The sequence below is a fragment of the Arachis ipaensis genome, chromosome B3 (assembly GCF_059453495.1).
Source record: "Arachis ipaensis isolate K30076 ecotype BB chromosome B3, ASM5945349v1, whole genome shotgun sequence".
NCBI classification, from domain to species: domain Eukaryota; kingdom Viridiplantae; phylum Streptophyta; class Magnoliopsida; order Fabales; family Fabaceae; genus Arachis; species Arachis ipaensis.
In genome coordinates, this window is record NC_142438.1 from 137,772,390 (window position 1) to 137,791,091 (window position 18,702).

The 18,702-nt window shown below is 31.5% G+C and overlaps 3 protein-coding genes across 8 annotated transcripts; 2 read left to right on the top strand and 1 right to left on the bottom strand.

Annotated features, from left to right (window-relative positions):
* The first annotated feature begins 295 nt into the window (after positions 1–295).
* LOC107631316 (carbonic anhydrase 2) lies at positions 296–10,758 on the top strand. 6 transcript variants are annotated; one of them, XM_016334725.3, is made up of 10 exons: positions 296–594; positions 1,331–1,447; positions 5,064–5,125; positions 5,381–5,521; positions 7,327–7,375; positions 8,236–8,352; positions 8,499–8,552; positions 9,594–9,679; positions 10,076–10,181; positions 10,313–10,758. In XM_016334725.3, the coding sequence occupies exons 2-10, from the start codon at positions 1,391–1,393 to the stop codon at positions 10,478–10,480; spliced, it is 840 nt and encodes a 279-aa protein (XP_016190211.1). In that variant the 5' UTR covers positions 296–594; positions 1,331–1,390; the 3' UTR covers positions 10,481–10,758. The 6 variants fall into 6 exon arrangements, with proteins under 6 accessions (XP_016190211.1, XP_088365971.1, XP_016190212.1 ...); XM_088509845.1 differs by having other exon boundaries at positions 10,076–10,185; positions 10,317–10,625; XM_016334726.3 differs by having other exon boundaries at positions 371–582.
* Positions 10,759–11,259: 501 nt separating this feature from the next.
* Positions 11,260–14,457, bottom strand: AOR (Oxidoreductase, zinc-binding dehydrogenase family protein). Its single transcript, XM_016334724.2, has 4 exons — positions 13,875–14,457; positions 12,717–13,040; positions 12,225–12,384; positions 11,260–11,750 (listed from the first exon to the last, which is right to left on the bottom strand). The coding sequence occupies exons 1-4, from the start codon at positions 14,280–14,282 to the stop codon at positions 11,485–11,487; spliced, it is 1,158 nt and encodes a 385-aa protein (XP_016190210.1). The 5' UTR covers positions 14,283–14,457; the 3' UTR covers positions 11,260–11,484.
* A 370-nt stretch (positions 14,458–14,827) lies between these two features.
* LOC107631314 (uncharacterized protein At4g28440) lies at positions 14,828–18,436 on the top strand. Its single transcript, XM_088509848.1, has 3 exons — positions 14,828–14,969; positions 15,491–15,715; positions 17,902–18,436. The coding sequence occupies exons 2-3, from the start codon at positions 15,493–15,495 to the stop codon at positions 18,087–18,089; spliced, it is 411 nt and encodes a 136-aa protein (XP_088365974.1). The 5' UTR covers positions 14,828–14,969; positions 15,491–15,492; the 3' UTR covers positions 18,090–18,436.
* The last annotated feature ends 266 nt before the right edge of the window (positions 18,437–18,702 follow it).

The window sequence follows — 18,702 nt, forward strand, 5'->3', positions numbered from 1 at the left end:
TTTATATTTTAGAATTTTTTGGTAAAAAAAATTAACAATAGTAATAAAAACTTCATTTATAATTTATTTATTTTCAGTTCTTTCTTTAAAAAAATAAAATAAAATAAAAAAGAAACCTAACTTGCCTAATAAAATTTTGAAACCGAGAAGTCACAAATAAGATCCCTATCATCATGAAATAAAGTTATCTTTTTTGAAAACAAATGGAACATATATGCTCCAATATCCATAATATTAATCAATCTGCCTCAATTTGTGGCTTAACATTAAGAACCTTAAATTAACTGTGTCCACTACATTTGATTGGGTTTGAGAAATGAGAGATAAGGAAGCATTGTCCATATTACAAAACATAGAGTTGGAATTAGTTGACATTTCGCTTTCTTTATCTTACAGTGGATGCTTCCTTTCATGTGGCCCTCCAAATTCTTCATCATTCTCCCTCCATTTTCGGTGCCTAAGGGCTATGGCTTTTTGAGCTACCCTCCTCACTTCTCTTAGTCAAATAACCTATACCATTTTTGCCATCTACCTCACTCACACGGCAAAGTGGAAAAAAGAAGTCAAATTTCTCGCAGAAAGGTTTAATTTTTGGTAACAACTCCAATTAATGATGTGATTTAATTTTATTATTATATCCATAAGAACATGGCTTTCAATTATTTGCTACTTATTTATTCATTATTTGTGCAACTCTTCTCCTTTTGGCATCCCATTTGAAGTAAATTAGTATCTATAATATGAATTAAAATGGAAAAGTGTTTTACCTCTCATCACCTCTATCACTTATTAATATGCACTCTTGTCTCATTTTTTTACATTATCTAAAACATTTCATCAATAGTGTGAGACTAGATATATAGCTAGGCTTAATTAGAGTAGTAATTATAAAGTTTAATTATTCTGTTGATTCTTATAGTTTTATTAAATTTATAATTAGGTCTTTATATATATATATATATTTTAATTGAGTTCTTATATTATTTTTTGTTTTATAATTAAGTTATTTTTAGTGTAAAAAATATTAGAATTAATTGAATATTTCTTCGCAAATGGAAAGTATTCATAATTAAAATCTAATTAAATTTTTGATCACATGTTTTTAGAAATAATATTATGTTAATTTTAATATTTTTGACATAAAAATAATTTAATTAAAAAATTAAAAACAGTATAAAAATTCAACTTAAAAAGTATATATTAAGAAGTTAATTAAAAATTTAATAAAATTATAAAAACTAATATAATAATTAAACCTAATTATAATGAACGAGGTGCATGCATGTGAGTAGTTGTTGATTACTAGTGTGTGTGTGTGCTTAATTAACAGATAGGGTGAAAGTCGTCTATAGAGATCAGAGGATCATTGGTGCAAAGTGCAAAGTGATAGATGGCGAGGTCATTTAAAAAGTGCATGATGCTTTGTTGTACCGGCAAGATTTCCTCGGTATGCTACTTAATTATTACTCTTGAAATCTTGAACACGTTCTATATATTTTTCAGCTTCCAAAATCATATTATCATAGCTTCTGCATAATATATACTAATTGATTGAAACAATGGTCCTTCTTATGCTTAATAATGCTCTTGTAGTACAATACAACTAACTAGGGTGGGTTTCAACTAGTCTGCCTCTATATATATATATATATATATATGCCTAATTTACAATACTAATTGAACCTCTAAATTAAACCCACTATTGATATTATAAAGTTCAATTAAACTAAGTATGTAATTATTTTATGTTAGTCACTACTCACTCCCAACATTAAACTAAGTATGCAAACCTAGCATTCTACGTGTGCATGCAATTTAAATTATTTTGTATTATTCAATATATAGTAGGATTTTCTTTCAATTTATCATTTTATTAATATTCACATGGAAAGGTTACCTATAATTGCTGTAATCAAGTTTCTACTTTTGATATAAATGATCCACATACATGGCTAGAAAAGCAAGTCAAAACGTTTCGTAACTTATTCCGTAACCTAAACGGAATTTATATAACGGATGGGTAGGGGCACCCTCACTCCCAAAAATCCTCCCATCCCTATAGGGGAACCCTTGGGATATGAGTTTCAGAAAAAAAAAAAGGTAACAAACAAAATAAAATATATATAATTTTTTTTTCCTGAATTTAAGTTTCGAGAAAAAAAAACTTATTATTCACAAAGCTAGCTAACTCATTTTTAGTATCCAATTATTATTATTATTATTATTATTATTATTATTATTATTATTATTATTATTATTAATGCAACTAATAAGAAACAATATATATCTCACTCTTCTATGTCATGTAATTAACAATCTTTCTACAACTAATATGTTATTTGATCAGTTATATATGCTAAGGAGAAAATAATTCTAAAATTATTTTATTTTATTTAATATTTATAATTATGTATTTATTATATTTAATATTATTTAATTATGTTAATGATAATTAAAAATACAAAATAAAATAGATTATAATTTAAAATATAAAATAAAATAATTTTGAATTATTTTAAATTAATTTTCTATTGTCTACTACGTACCAAATATTTTTGCTATTTCAAACACTAATTAACATAACCATATATCAGTTCCAATCTAAATCATTTCTACACCTAATTAATAGGTAGCAACCCATTTGTCACGGGAATCATCAATTCACATTCATCATAATAAGGGGATTGATCTAATTCCTTAATTAGCTTCTTGAGATTTTTTTTTCCAGGTTATTAACGCACTTAACATCTTCATGAGAGCTATCATATATATAATACATCTAACAAAAAAAGCATATTACTTGTTTGTTTTTTACTTTTTCATCATTTTAAAATATTTTTATTTTAAAAAATACGTAGAACAAATAAATGACGTTTCAAATAATGAATTGATTAAAACAAAATTATGGGTGGAAACTAGAAATTTAAGTCCAGTCAACTTTATGTAAAGTTGAAATAGTTGAGAGTTATCAAATAAAAATTTAGTCAAATCATTTAAACTGATTTTGGGATTCACCAAGAATCGAACTTGACCCTTCGGATTTATAGCTCTAATACCATGTCATGATACCACTCATCCCAAAAATTTTAGCTGATGAAAAAAGATAATACTAATGATTATATCTCTAATATTCTCTAAACCTCCATTATACACATTGTATAAATATTCCATTGGCTCCTCATACTTTCCCTTACCAAAATTATGGCTTACTTTGATAACACGGATACAAATATCTTAGTATTTAGTTTCACATAACTCAATTTGGTTTTTTGAATTTTCTACGTAACTTTTACCTATATTTTGGCAGTTATATATAACCATCATAAAATAATTTCTGATGCCATATTATATAAACAAAAAATTAGTATTAATGCATTTGTTTATTCAACTTACTAAAAACAACGATTAAGTTGACGCGTTAATAAGAGGATTACTGTGAAAAACTGAAATCTAAAATTTGATTCGCTTAGAATGAAAGATTAAGTGGGAGACAAATCTCAACAATTTATTTATTTTAGAAATTTCCCACATGGATATACGGATTTACCTGCCATGAATGATTAAAAAACCGTGTACCATTTTTGTTTCGAAACATATTTTTGTTCCAATTCAGTTTTGATAAAATCAAATAAATGTTGTATTAAAGATCGATAATAATTAAGGAGATGGAGATCGGAAGAAGCAAAGTCATATATGTGATGAGATGAGATGTGTGTTGAAAACTTCAAAGTCTATATCCAGCATAGGCCACACGGCGTAGCTAGGATTATCAATTTTATATTCATATCTAAAATGTGCAAAATCACAAAATAATGAAAATATACACCACCTTACAAAGCTTACAACTATATCTATTATTTTCTTATCTTTTTCTATATATCAATCAATATACTAGTGACTCACATAAAGTGGGTCAGCATGCATGGTGCTGAGGGAGTGTGCATCTATCATTAGTTAATATTAATATTAAAATTTAATTATTATGTATTTAGTTTTATACATACGACTAATTATGTAAAAAATCATCTAAAAACAAAAAGTGTGGATTATTTAATTAATATTTTTTGTTTGAAATGAAATGAGGTATGAGAGGTGGGGCTTGAGGCAGAGAATAGATGATGTATGTGTGGTCCACTTGTAAATTTGTAAGAAGAGTGCTATGGAAAAAGTTGATTTTTTTGGTTATGGAAGAAGTGAAGGTGTTGTGCTAGGTTATGGATGATGGGGGTGTTATACTAATTTGTGGGATAGCTTTTTGTTCAGATTTGGTGTTAAGAAATTGGACTCTCCGAATTCTTTGTTTTTAAGTTTTTGGAAGCAAATCGGAAGGTTTGCTTTGCATGGAGAAAGGATCTGAAATTCACATAAAATAAATCGGACCCTGTGATTTTTTCATAATCAAAATTTTTTTTGACGATTTATATGAAATCGGATGGTCCGTTTTCTCTATTAATTTACTTTTTGAATTAAGTTCAGAAAATTATTGGGTTCGAATTGTGCCTGACACTACACCAATATTAAACATCACTCTTCCCCATATCTAAATCCAGTACCAGCTTTATTTTCATAATCAAATTAAAAAGTATATGAAAAACATATTTTATAATTTGTAATTATTAATTAATTATTATTAATATTTTTAATAATATAAAATTATATCAAATAATATAATTTTTTTATTAATTAAATAATGACCAAATTTTAATAAAAATATTGGTGGACTGGTCTCTACTTATTTATTAATTCTCAACGGTGTTCCAAACTCAACATCTGATCTCATCTCTTCACATATAAAAACCGCAACACATACATCAATTATCTTCAGAAATCTCACCATTTTCGTCATAATCTCTTCTCTCTCACTCACACAAATTAAGGTCTGCATGCCATCTCTGATATCTCTCTTAATTAGCTTCATCCTTTCTCCCAGATTCACACAATCGATCATTGTTATATTAATTAATAGATATATAGTTATATTTTGTTATCATATGTATCATATATTTGGATTGTAATAAAAGAATAATAAAACTGAATTGTGTGATTGGAACAATAACATACAGAAGGAAGACATGGCAGGAGACTCATACGATGACGCCATTGCAGCCCTCTCCGACCTCCTCAAGTACTCCATCTTCATCTCTCTCTTTCTGATTTATTTTTATCAAAATTTATCATCGTCATCATCGGCGTTTTCTCGGTTTAACAGACGAAACCGCGTTCGGATCGCTTTGTCTTCTTTTTCAGTTAATTAATTAATGAATTTGGCGCGGTGGTTTCATCTTTCATCATGTGTGTTGTTCGGCACACAGTGGGACCCGCACCGCCTTTGACGCATTCTATTATCTCTCTCATTTTTTTTTTGTTATTATTATTGAAGGGACAAAGCCGAACTCGGCAGCCTGGCCGCCGCAAAGATCAAGCAGCTCACGGCGGACCTGGAGGCCGCCGGTTCCACTCCATTCAACCCGGATGACAGGATCCGAACCGGCTTTGACCACTTCAAGAAGGAGAAATTCGAGTACTTCCCTTCCTCTCTCTTTCTCTTATTCATCTACCTAGCTACCTACTACTTAATAATCACTGTTTTGTTGCACCACTAGTAATTACACATTTTTTATTGCCGTCATTAAAAACTTAATCACAACACCTAATTAAGCAAATTTAGCTAATTTTGTCCTAGACGTGTCGAATATGACCAACCGAGTATATTAATTTGGTATCAAATTTTTACTTCATAGAGATAGACATTACGTTTCTCGTTTTCATATACATTAAAATCATTCATCAAAAGTAGTTATTAATATAAAATATATATTAAAAATAAATTAAATTATACATATATTTATATATAAAAGATTTTAGTAATTAATTTTAATATATAATAATATTTTTTATTTTTAAAAATAATATTAATTACATATTAACTAAAATTTGTTGATGGACTAAAGAGACTATTATTGAATAGTGGCATCGCATCTGCACCTGACAGCAGAGGAACCGAACCTTGTGGGTTGTGTGGATGGAATATGTGATTGTTTTTTGTGGCATTAGTAGTACTTGACTGCTTTATGGCTGGTGAAATAACGGAACTGCCCCTAAAGTAAAGGTGTTCTTGTAGTGGTAACATGAATTCAAGAGTTTTATTTATGAGGATCATGAGCGTGGCCACTTATGTAAAGTAGAAAAATAGCGACTGTAACAATTGTGAATTTACTACTATTGATGAGAGTGGGACCAATAAGGTTATAGGCCCAAAATAACGTCAGACACGCATTATTGGCACTTGTGATAAGCGACATTATAAGTTGACTATCTTAACATTACAATGAATTCATTGGAGAGGAGATGGCAATGGGAACACATAGGATCATAGACTAGTAGTGGTAGTAACATGGCAATAGATTTAGGATCTCACCCAAAATAAATGGGGGCATTCTTTAAAGTGCCTTTCTATCTCTCATAATTTTTTCGGACATAAAAAGGTTACTTGCTTTGTCTCCTGTGTTTTTCACTGTGACATAGGTTTGTCTTGCTTATAAAAATGTTATAAGTGGAATCAATTTTTTTTTAAAGTCAATAGTTGGATCTAAATAATAAAAATTCTGTATATCTAAAATTGTTTGCTATATTTTTAATATACTTAAAAATTAATATAATATATATCTTTAAAATGGTGAAAATTGTGAAGTTGATAGCTGAGAGCCGTTAGATGAAAATTTAATCAAATCAGTCAAATCATCTAACAACTCCCACCTATCGACTTCGCACTGCACTTGAGTTTTCACCCTTTAAAATATACATAAATAAATAAACTTTTCAATTGCTTGTTTATTGATTTTCAATTTTGATAAAAATTTATATATATAGATTATCTTTATTATATATTATTGTAATTCAATAGTTAAACATTTTTATTTATTCGTTTTTCTTTTATTTTTAAAATATCATACTAACTTGTATTTTATTCAGTGATCTATTTTTTCAAAAAAAAGTTTTGTTTTGTAATGAGAACAAAGATAATAATTAAACATAGCAAGAGATTTTATATAATAATATTCAGAGTTAAACTTATTATTATTATTATTATTATTATTATTATTATTATTATTATTAATGGGATGATGATCCATTTGAAATGGATTTAAAAAAAAAAAAAAAATTTAGGAATTAAGTTGCCCTTTTCTCCGAGGGCTAAAGGAAGTAATGGTAATATGGTACAATAGCATTCAAGTGTAATAATCACTTTTACTTTGCAATGTTAATGGTGAAAATCAGATTATCCATGTTAACTAAGTAGCTGTCTAATTCCCTTTTTATTCTCAGAAAGAATCCGGATTTGTTTGGCGAACTCGCTAAAGGACAGAGCCCAAAGGTCAGTGAATTGTTCCTCCTCAATTTTGCCCTTTAGCCTCTCAATCGGGTCATGTTGACTTTCTTTAATTTCCGAACAAAAAGGGAAACTAAAAACAAAAGTAGTAGTAATGAAATGAAGTCGACGCCTATATATTTCAAGTTTAATAGTGACATTTTTCTAATTTAGTTTGCCTTATTATTCTATGATCACATGCATTAACTACTATTATCACCAAGTGCACAATATGTTCATACTACAGATAGCATATAAGTGGTCCTACTAATCGTTTTATTCTATAATATGGTCTTTTTCTGTAACAGCATCTGTCGAATCATTTTGGTGTTCAATGTATGTAGTTAAGACTAGGGATATTTATATTAAATTAATTCAAAGAAATTTAATATATAGGTCACCACTAATAAGCATTAACGTTTTATCACCCTATTGAATACCTTAATTAATGTAAAGTTTTGATAGATACTAATATCTCCAAGCTCGAATGATTTTAGTTTAATTTTATTTTGAATTTCATAAAATACCATATAAATATTTATGAGATTATATATTATAAAAATTGATTGAAATTCAATGTAAAATTTATTATTCTAATTCTTTATTTCATTTTAATTTAATAACGTTATAATAATAAGATTATCATATTCATTTAATGAGTTTAGTGAATATCTGAGTAATAATATTTTAGTAGTCTTTTTTTAAAATGATACTATGTCTCTTTATTGTATCATTTCAAATATTATATCTAATGTAAACTTCAATCTTTTTAAATCAGTTCAATTATTGTAAAAATCAAAAGTAATATTAAAAATATTTCATTGGAGTTGTTCTTGATTTTGATTCAAATGTTGCATTGTTTGCAGTTTATGGTTTTTGCTTGCTCAGATTCAAGAGTTTGCCCATCTCATGTTCTGGATTTCCAACCTGGTGAAGCTTTTGTGGTCCGAAACATTGCCAACATGGTTCCACCATATGAAAAGGTTTAAGCAAATTCATAAATCATACAAATACAAGTATTTGATTAACTCATATATAATATAAGGTTGTTATTCTATAATATTAGTGCATAAAAATTTATCTAATATTTGTTGCTTCAAATTCAATTTTTTTTTTTTTTGAATGGCAGACGAAGTACGCAGGAACAGGGGCAGCCATTGAATATGCGGTCTTACATTTAAAGGTACGAATGTCATAACAATTCCATTGATGCTCCTATCTTCTTGCAAGAACATGATAAGGGTGGGTCATGCATGTGAAAAGAAAATAAACAAGTAATAAAGTTTTGTGGTGGAGAATTTCCCTCATTATTAGTTGGGATCCACACGCATCTCACCTCTATTCTTTTATGTTAAGGCTCCTTTAAGTTAGGAGAATAATATTTCATTATGGATAAATGAATACAATATTAAGAAGGGAATATAATTATATAAGGTAGCTGAATATTACTCAAACAAAAAATGTAGGGCAACTATATATGTAATTCTATATTTTAGTTTCAAGTATCTACTTTTTCTGTATTAGGTTGTAAATTCAATATTGTAGTTGTTCAATTATGATTTATGACCCAATACCTACCCACCTCCACTACCTACCTTCCATTCATAATCATAAATCATGAATCAAAAGAAAAGAAGATGTATTCGTATACAAATTAGCCGGAGATGGTGGAAACTGCAAAGATCAATGGTGGCTGCCAGCGTGGATGAAAAGAAAACATGAACAACAAATAAAGAAATTAAAGCATTTTCTGATTAAAAAAAAAAATAAAACACTTATACAATTAGATATGTAGTTGTGACTTATAATGTGTATATCATTGATAGAGAACTAAATTTTAGTTAGTTAATATTAGTTAGTTTTTTTTTTTCAAAATATTTAGAATTTATGATTTATAGTTTAGGACTTAATGTTAAAGATGTATGATTTAAAGTTTAGAATTTAAGATAAATAAAATAATTTTAAAAAATTAGTTTGTTAGTCGAAAAATATTAATCCCTAACATTACTCTATGATACTTTTTAGGTATAAAAATAAAAAAAAATTAACAAATAAAATGTATATAAAAAAAAGGTGGGTATAAAAAATATTTCTCTAAGAAAAAAATACACAAACAATATATGGAAATTATCATTTCTTGTTTTAAATGACATATAATAGTCTTTTACTTTTATTATTATTATTATTATTATTATTTGTGATTCTAAAGCGAAATGTCATACAGGTGGAGAATATTGTGGTAATTGGACATAGCTGCTGTGGAGGTATAAAGGGACTCATGTCTATCCCTGATGATGGGACCACTGCAAGGTATAATATTTTAATTAACGGATTAATCTATTTCCTATCGTAAATTATGGGCTAGATTCAAAAGTAGAAACAGGATTTAATAATTTTGCCAAAAAGAGATAAAATACCTAAAGTAAGTACAAATAGAAAGGAAAAGAAAAGAAGCAAACACACACACATCATGAAAATCTTAACCTTCTTTAGTAGCTTTTTAGGTCTTGTGGTAATTTACACACATCTCCTTTTCACTCACATGCCATGCACAATCACAAAAAGAGTTTAAGAATTAGTATTTTCTTAATTTTACTTATTAAATAAACTTTGTAGTGCTACTCCATGAACTCACTTTTATTTTTATTTTTTAACTTAAATAAACTAAGGCAAAATAATCTTATATTTTTATTTGATGATTCACAGTGACTTCATAGAGCAATGGGTCCAAATTTGTAATCCAGCAAGATCCAAGGTTAAAGGAGGAGCTGGTGACTCAAGCTTTTCAGATCAATGTGCCAGTTGTGAAAAGGCAAGTTAAAAAGCACTGTTCTTTATTAACTTTGGTGACATTGAATTCAGTGCTTCTTAACTTTTGGTCTTCATATCACATATTATAAGGAGATCAGTGTCTTGAACTACTTATATGTTTTTCTAATGCAGGAAGCTGTGAATGTATCACTTGGGAACCTATTAACTTATCCATTTGTGAGAGAAGCAGTAGTGAGTAAAAAGCTTGCATTGAAGGGTGCACATTATGATTTTGTTAAAGGCAGCTTTGAGTTGTGGGATTTGGACTTCAAAGTCACTCCCCCTGTGTCCCTGCTTTAAGAGAGAGATATAATATTACTATATCACCTTCAAGGAGAGTTCTCAATCAAAATCTCATGTATATTACTTCTTTGCACAAGTCTTCTGCCTTTGTAATTCCCAGAAAAAAGAGACGCAAACACTCGGCAAAAATAATGCTCCTTGTGCCTAGATAATCTCCTAATTTTTGTTATGTACTTTTATGTTCCAGCAAACTTTTGAATATAAGGATAATGATATATCCACCTAAACCAAAGTAATGCTTTTTTGCATTCAATATAAAGTATTTACTTTAAAAAGCTTGGGTTTTATTTTCTTCTTAAAATAAATGTTTTAAATCATCCTTCTAGTTTTTGTTTTATAAAAGACCGAAGAAGCCTTTTAAAAACTCTCTTTTGGAAGAGGCCGCGGGAGGGAAAGAGTGCCATAGGTTATTTTCTTTGTTCAAAAAGAAATTATTTTTCACCAAAATTACTCGGACACTCTTTAAATTGGATGACAAAAAATGTGTGTTTTTAATCTAATGATGATAATAGAACAAACCCAAACTTTCTATTATGTGAAATTAACATTGATGTTCTTTGTTTTCTTTGAGACATGAGACCTCAATCTTAGTATAGTTATGCCTCAATCACCCTTACAAAGTTGCAATCTTCACCAGTATATAAGCAACTTGTCAATGAAATATAGTATGTATCCATATAAAATGTGACACACTATATTGATTCAACTATTATTAAATGGGATGTAAACTCAAAAATTAAGCGGTGAACATATAAAGAATAGTAGTTAAAAAGGTGTGAGTTAAGACAATGTTTCTCCTTAATTTGTTTCATTTGGACATGTCCATGTTCCCTTAAGTTTAAAAATACATTTCTCTTGGGACAATAGTCATGGATAGTTTGAAGGAACATTTAGCAGTGAAGCTTTTTATGTATAAATCAAAACTCTGATTTACTCACACCGAGAGTGAACATCTCTAGGAAATAGATAGACAGCAAAATTTCCTACCCCTTTCTCTGTCTTTATGGGATGGGACTTATGACGACCTTTCCAGTAGCACGGTTTGTTTCAAGGTAAGTGAAGGCTTCAGCAAGCTGAGCAAAGGAGAAGGGACCTTTGGGATCCACAACTGGCTTTACTTGTCCACTCTCCAAGTAAGGGTTCAGTTTCCTGAGAACAGCTCCATTGGAAGTAACCACAAATCTGAACCCAGGTGGTGTAACTGCTCCTGTTAGTGCCACCACACTCCCACCTTCTTTCACTGCCTTCACTGCCCTCTCACATTGCCCTGCATATCATTAATCATGTAAGATCAATTCTTCTGGAATCATGTTAAAATATGTGATATTATACGCGGCGCTTTTTGATTTGTTGTGTTTATACTCATCTCCCTAAGTAATAGAGGTATGTGTCACATTCTATAAAATAGAAGGCTATCATATGTCATATAATTTAAATATCAGAGGAAGTTAATGCATCATTTTACAAATTCAAGAATGTCATGTGGAGATCAATATGAAAAACTCTAAAATATAAGCTTATGAGATTCCTTTCTTATGTACATATACTGATAAAGGGTTTCTTATGTTTTGATTAAACAGGTTTTAGCCTCAAATTTAACCTTGAAAATTGAAAATGCAGTTCATAATCTTCTACTAATTGACACAGTAATGATTACGTGCATACATCATGGAAAAATTTAGGCATGCAGAGATTGGAAGAACATGAATGATACAAGGAGAACACAGTTTTTTCTTCTTACCAATGGCATCATAAACGACATCAAATTTTTCTGGCAAGTCTTCAAAGTTCTCCTTTGTGTAGTCAATAGCCAAATCAGCTCCCAAGCTTTTCAACAGCTCCAAATTTCTGGTGCTTGAAGTGGCAGCAACTCTTGAAGCCCCAAAAACTTTCTTAGCTAGCTATTATTAATCATTGAAGGTACACATGAAGTGTAACATGTTAGTGTGTAAACCTTCTTATAGCATTAATATAGAGTTCTAATGACTTTCTCTCATGCTAGAAATCTGAATCCATGAACATATTTTCTCCCCAGCTAGTTAGTTGAGTAATTTAGAGACAATGAAACTAGCAGTGATGATATTCTAAAAACCACAGAATTAGAAAATGCAGCATCAGCATCTCACTCCATGCCAACAATCACTACTGCAAATAGACTATCAAACATTTTTATACTCTTGACAAATAATGCAAACATAATCTTGATGCAACATCATACTGAGCAACTGCTTACCTGAATGACTAGGGTTCCAACACCACCAGAACCATTTAGAACAAGAATGGATTTACCAGGGGAGAATCCAAGCCTCTCCAAACCCTCATAAGCAGTCTCAATTGCAAGAGGGAGAGAAGCAGCCTCAGCAAAGTTCAAGTTCTTTGGTTTTGGTGCTAACAATCTCTCCTCAACAGCAGTGTACTCAGCTAAAGACCCAAATTGCTTAGGCCCTTCAAGTGCTTTCTCATTAACATCACCATATACTTCATCACCCACTTTGAAATCCTTTACTTTGCTACCAACCTTCACCACCACTCCGGCAACATCGTACCCCGGAACAGTCTATTCACAAAAGACCCAAATTTCATCTCATTACTTGAAAGCAAAATATGTAAAATGTCATTAAGATCTATGGCTGAGCAAAGATAAAATGTGACTAGATTGTTGATCTGACAAGCAAAGATAAATATGATGATAGAACCATTCTAACAGGAAACAAAAATCAAATATAAAATCATTCTAATACCAACAAAATCAATCTATGGTACCAAATTACTCTGAGCTTTTCCTCAACAATTGTTGAAATCATCTTTTCAGATATAGCAACTCTTATATTCCTCAGTCCTCACCTCAATTAATGAAGCTACCGTATTTAATTAAGCAACTAATGAGATTCTAATACAACAAAACATGCTATTTAATTAAGCATTTAAAAATTAAAATCACGCTGTTGCATACCTCTACATTACAATTTTTGTTTTTAATTAAGATGAATAAAATATTGTCAGAATTCATTATGATAATTCAAGAATAAGCTGTATACAAACAATGCCTATTTATGAATTAAGAATAAAATCTAAAGAAAGTCTAGGGGCCAATATTTTTATTGAAATTTGGTCCACACTTAATTATCAAAAGAAAAATGAATAATTTTACACTATTAAATATCATCTCACACCATTAAAAATATTGATGATGGCTAATTGATAACTACACATCACCAATTCTGCTGCCCCTAGCACTCTTCTAAAATCTAATCATGATAAAATAAGCCTAATATCAAACTAAATAATACGAGTATAGCTAGATACTAATATGTAATACACTAAGTATATAGAAAAAACAAAAGAGCAGAAAAATAAGTAAAAGATAAGTGAGGGTAGATGAGAGAATAACCGGAAGAGGAGAATCAGTGGCCTTGAACTTTCCCTGCCTTCTCTTGGCATCGACAGGGTTAAGAGCAGCAGCAACAACCTTAACAAGAACCTGATCCTCCTTGACATCAGGGACACCAACACTGGAATCAAACTTCAACACGTCAACACCGCCATACTCACCGTACACCCATGCCTTCATCTCAGAAGGCACAGCCGTCGCTTTAACTGCCTCAGAAGAAGCAGGTGTGGTTGTAGCCTGAGACCTCACCACCACAACTCCTAAGTGTCTCCGACTCTGAGGACCGAAGAATAACCGGTCCCTGTTATTTTCCCGGAAAGGGAGGGAAAATCTGAGAGAAAATGGAGTAGTGGAAGGGAGAGAGGTGAGGTGGGAAGGTGTGGAGGAGAGTGCAGCTGAGACGGACATTGTTTTCTAACGGCTTATCACTTATCTCTGCTCTCAACTAACTTTCTAACTAACCATGTGAATGTTACATGTTTTTGTAACAGAAAATATTCTAGTCAGGTGAGTGCCAATGCCTGAATTAAATTTATTTATTTATTATAATGAATTCGTGTGTATATGATTCTAAATTATGTCTTGTTACATTGAGATATGATTATGGACTTATGGTACGGTACAACAAGTGGAATTGAGGTGTAGATTTAGTGCCGCAAAACGACGTCGTGGAGCATGGCTGTGTAATGATTATGACTCTTGTGAAGTTCAGAAATTATCAGTCCAAGTCTCCAAGAGTCCAGAGAAGGAGAAGTCTCTAGAAAAATTGCTAGCTAAAGAATCCATTACGCTGTCTAAATATTTCTCTTTTTTTTGTCAGGATTGGGCTAATTTTGGTAAAACTTATTTTGGGCTAGCCCAATTTGAAACAATTGCAAAAAGATATTGGGTTGACCCGAGAAAATTTTACATGTGGGGCCAGATCGGGTAAACATTGACCCGAAACGAGTGAGCAGGAACAGTTGCACATATCTCTACCTTATAAACCGACCTCGACGGCTGAGCTGCGTTTCGTGTTTGGTTTCAGATCTCTCTTTTTTCACTTCCCTCGCATCTAATACACGCCTTCTTCTCTATTCCACTTTCTACTTTCAGGTCAGATTCCATAAATTCTGTTACTTTTTCGCTAACATACATAGATTCCAAATTCTGTTATTTCATGTTTTAATTCTTTCTTTTGTTTCTCCGATTTCAACACTAAGGATAGTTTATAAAGCTTCAAACTTTTAATCCCTTTAAGCCCATGGTAGCTCGATTTCTATATATGTGTGTGTGTGTCTTTGCAATTGATTGATGTTAATTTTATGCTTTGCTTAATTGTATTAACTTTTTTTTGGTGACTGCTTAATTGTATTAACTTTGCATTGGCCAAAGGGTTTTTCCTTGGCTCGTAATTTAGATATAGAAAATCAAAAAGTGATCAATTATTAATTTTTATGACCTGTTTTTATCCCTGATTGATGTTAATTTTCAAGGAAATTATTGTTGGGTGAGCGGAATCGTTTAATTTACCATTTTGTTGTTTTGGGCTTTTGGTTTTTAATATCTTATTAGATGAGAATGAGATGGGCTTTATCATCGACCTTGATTTGACCTTTGGCTTTGTTGGAATGCAGATATGGCAGAATCAAAACCAGGATTGAGGAAGCCTGTGTTTACCAAGGTTGATCAGCTTCGCCCCGGTACCAGTGGGCATACTTTGACTGTGAAGGTGGTTAGTACCAAGTTGGTGATGCAGAAGGGTCGTCCTGATGGGCCTCAACCTCGCCAAATGCGAATTGCTGAGTGTTTGGTGGGGGATGAGACCGGAATGATCATTTTCACAGCCAGGAATGATCAAGGTATAGATGATTTTCTTTGATTCTGCAAAGTTGCTACTTTAGAAGGTTTTTGATGTGTCATTGCGTCTTGTTGGATTTTGTCACTATATTTTATATATCTTTTCATATAGTTAGTTGTTTTTGGTGGATTCATTTAATTGTGAAGGGATACTCATTTGTTTCTAGTGGTAGGTTCACAATTTTAACTATGTTAAGCTGACATATGAAACAGAATTTGCTAACTCCATTCGTATTTGTATGACTTTTGAATAAAGTATTCTCCTAGTGACATGTCTTCTATTAATTTGATAATATCTGAACTCGTCTGATAAGTTCTCTAATGCAAGATTTTGACATTTAGCTTCCGGAGAAAATAAAGAAGTCTGAAAGACCAAAGTATTCTCTAATTTGGTTCACTCACATCCAAATTTTGACATAAAACAAATCATGGACACGGAGACAATGAATTTTATGCTTCTCCCGGAGATAGATCAAAGTACTCTGATTATGAGATTATGGATTTGTACAGAATTGATGGATGGATGGATGGATAGATAAGGAAAATGTAGTAATAGGTTGGTGTGATAAGGAGATTTGTTGGGATTTTGAGTCCACCTCCTTGGATGGGAACATAATATTCTCAAAGCACTAATCATTAATTGCAAAGAATCACCAGAAGAAGATATGTTCTGAATACATTAACAATCCTACAATATTTGCTAGGATCTACTATCCAACTCAGAACATGGTTATGTGGGTTTGTGATTGGATTTTTTAGTTACCTGTACAACTTTTGGGATGGAAGGATTCCAATATGGTGGTCAAGACATCTTTTTGGTGACAGTGAAACCATACTTTATTTCTAAGATGTCTCTAGCGCACCTTCAAAAATCGAATGACTCCAAACCTCGTAGTTTTAGCCCTCTAGTGATATGAGTTGCTTTATCTACTAACCAGGTGGTGCTACGTTGTTTTCATCAAGGTGCTGCCCTGCATCTTATTTGTTTGGGTGTATACTGCTTAAGTGGTGCTTCATCAAGGTGGCTATTGCTCTGTTTGATATGTGTTCTGACTGTGTCTTATAGGGTTCTATGTGATTTTTCTGCGCATACATGCGCTATATTAAATGCTAGTTTTGACTTTAAGGGTATTTCACCTAAGGATATCTATGCTTGAATATTATGCACTTTACATAGGACCTGATCCTTATGGTTCCTATTATACATGTTACATCTCTACTACTGCAGTACTTCTACTCCCTTTTGATCTTAGGTAGTATTTCCATCTGGTCACATTTGTAAACATCTATGGACTTTGGCTAAGAAATTGATTGTGACTAATCCTCTAAGCATTAAAGTTTATCAGCTGCATTTTCTTATCAATGCATTTTAGTTTCTAAGAATATTAAGCATTTCTATTTCAGTTTTTCCAATGAATTGAAATAATGCCAAATGCCGTCATCTGTAAAACACTAAATCATTTCATGTCTTGTGAGAATTCAATGATCTACCAATTTTGTTTTTTGCCTTTGTTTTGTGGACATACACGGATTCCATTAGTGAAATATATGGATATTGGATAATGACATTATAGAAACAGGGTATGAATGAGATAACATATTCCTTCTTCCTCTGTGTCTCATCTTTAGGCCTTGAGATCGAATATTGTCCTTGCTAGTTTATACCATGTTTTGCTTGTGTTTTATCTGGACTATTAGATTGAAGCAATGCACATTTATAGTGAAGGATGCTGAATTTATGCTGACTATAACTTATTTTTTCATGTTAGTGATAATAGAAACAGAGGGTTAATTGAATCTGTTAGTTTATATCATAGTAATTTTTAAATGGATATGGATTGTAACTTCCATGCTAAAGATAAGTAAGTATTGCATAACTAGAGCAACTTATGAATAATGTTCAGTGTTGTGTTTAGATATTAGATAATGATGCCTGAAATGTTGTATGCACCATAGAAGTTTAGATGAAACCAATGTTCTTAGTATAACATTTCAGTAGTATAGTTTCAGCTGTAGCTGTCGAAGAAAATATGTTTGAAAGAATATCTATTTCCATAAGCTTGGTTGCCTCATTTTGACCTGTTGTCCAGAATTAGAATGAAGATATTATTCCATAATTTTACCAAAAATGCCAGGGTGTGTTGATTATCTGATTCCATCCCCCCCCCCCCCTTCTTTTTTTGTTCAGTGGATGAGATGAAGGAGGGATCTACTGTGATCCTGCGCAATGCCAAAATTGACATGTTCAAAGGATCAATGAGACTTGCTGTCGACAAGTGGGGCCGTGTCGAAGTCACAGAACCGGCTAGCTTCACTGTCAAGGAAGACAATAACTTGTCCCTCATCGAATATGAACTGGTGAACGTTGTGGAGTGAGCGACTCGATACTGGTACAACTTAGCAACTTCTGCTGTGTCATAATGGTCAGAGAATAAAACAAATCCAGGAATGCAGTCTACTTAGGAATAGAGATTTTGGAAGTCAATGGTACCAATGTTGCTTCTTAGTTCTTACACCTGACTCGGTGGTTTTTCGCAAGCTGAACTACTGAACAGAAGATGGCATCAAAGCGGAAGAAGAATATAATGTGATTGGCTTCCAAGTCTTGCTTTTTGTTTTGCTATCTTATCTATTTATCTCTGGATTTTCTGTATGTTCGACTGCTATGTATTAGAATATTATGTGGAAGAGTAGCCTTCATACTTGGTCCCTTTTTGCCTTCATATCATACGCAGTTACCATAATCTGTAGAACAAAGGGAAATCAAAGAGTTGGAATCTGAAATCGTCAATTAGTTTCCAATTGCAATTGGACGGTTAAAACTAGAGAGTTGGAAATTTTCAAAGAATAATGGCACACCCTTAAAAGGCTACTTATACTTTGGAAGAGTAAATGTGTTGTATTTCACCAACCCATGATTTCTGTCACGAATTTTAGCAGAATGTTCTGGTTGAATGTCATCTTACAAATTTATGTTGCTGATAACTTT

Bases quoted from the DNA above. Each gene is read 5' to 3' on its own strand.
- AOR (XM_016334724.2), bottom strand. From the start codon at position 14,282: ATGTCCGTCTCAGCTGCACTCTCCTCCACACCTTCCCACCTCACCTCT. The intron at 12,385-12,716 runs GTAAGCAGTTGC...GATTAATAATAG, and splicing joins TTGGAACCCTAGTCATTCAG to CTAGCTAAGAAAGTTTTTGG. The intron at 11,751-12,224 runs GTAAGAAGAAAA...AATGATATGCAG, and splicing joins TGTCGTTTATGATGCCATTG to GGCAATGTGAGAGGGCAGTG.
- LOC107631314 (XM_088509848.1), top strand. From the start codon at position 15,493: ATGGCAGAATCAAAACCAGGATTGAGGAAGCCTGTGTTTACCAAGGTT. The intron at 15,716-17,901 runs GTATAGATGATT...TTTTTTGTTCAG, and splicing joins CACAGCCAGGAATGATCAAG to TGGATGAGATGAAGGAGGGA.
- LOC107631316 (XM_016334725.3), top strand. From the start codon at position 1,391: ATGGCGAGGTCATTTAAAAAGTGCATGATGCTTTGTTGTACCGGCAAG. The intron at 5,522-7,326 runs GTACTTCCCTTC...TTTTATTCTCAG, and splicing joins TTCAAGAAGGAGAAATTCGA to AAAGAATCCGGATTTGTTTG. The intron at 8,553-9,593 runs GTACGAATGTCA...AATGTCATACAG, and splicing joins ATGCGGTCTTACATTTAAAG to GTGGAGAATATTGTGGTAAT.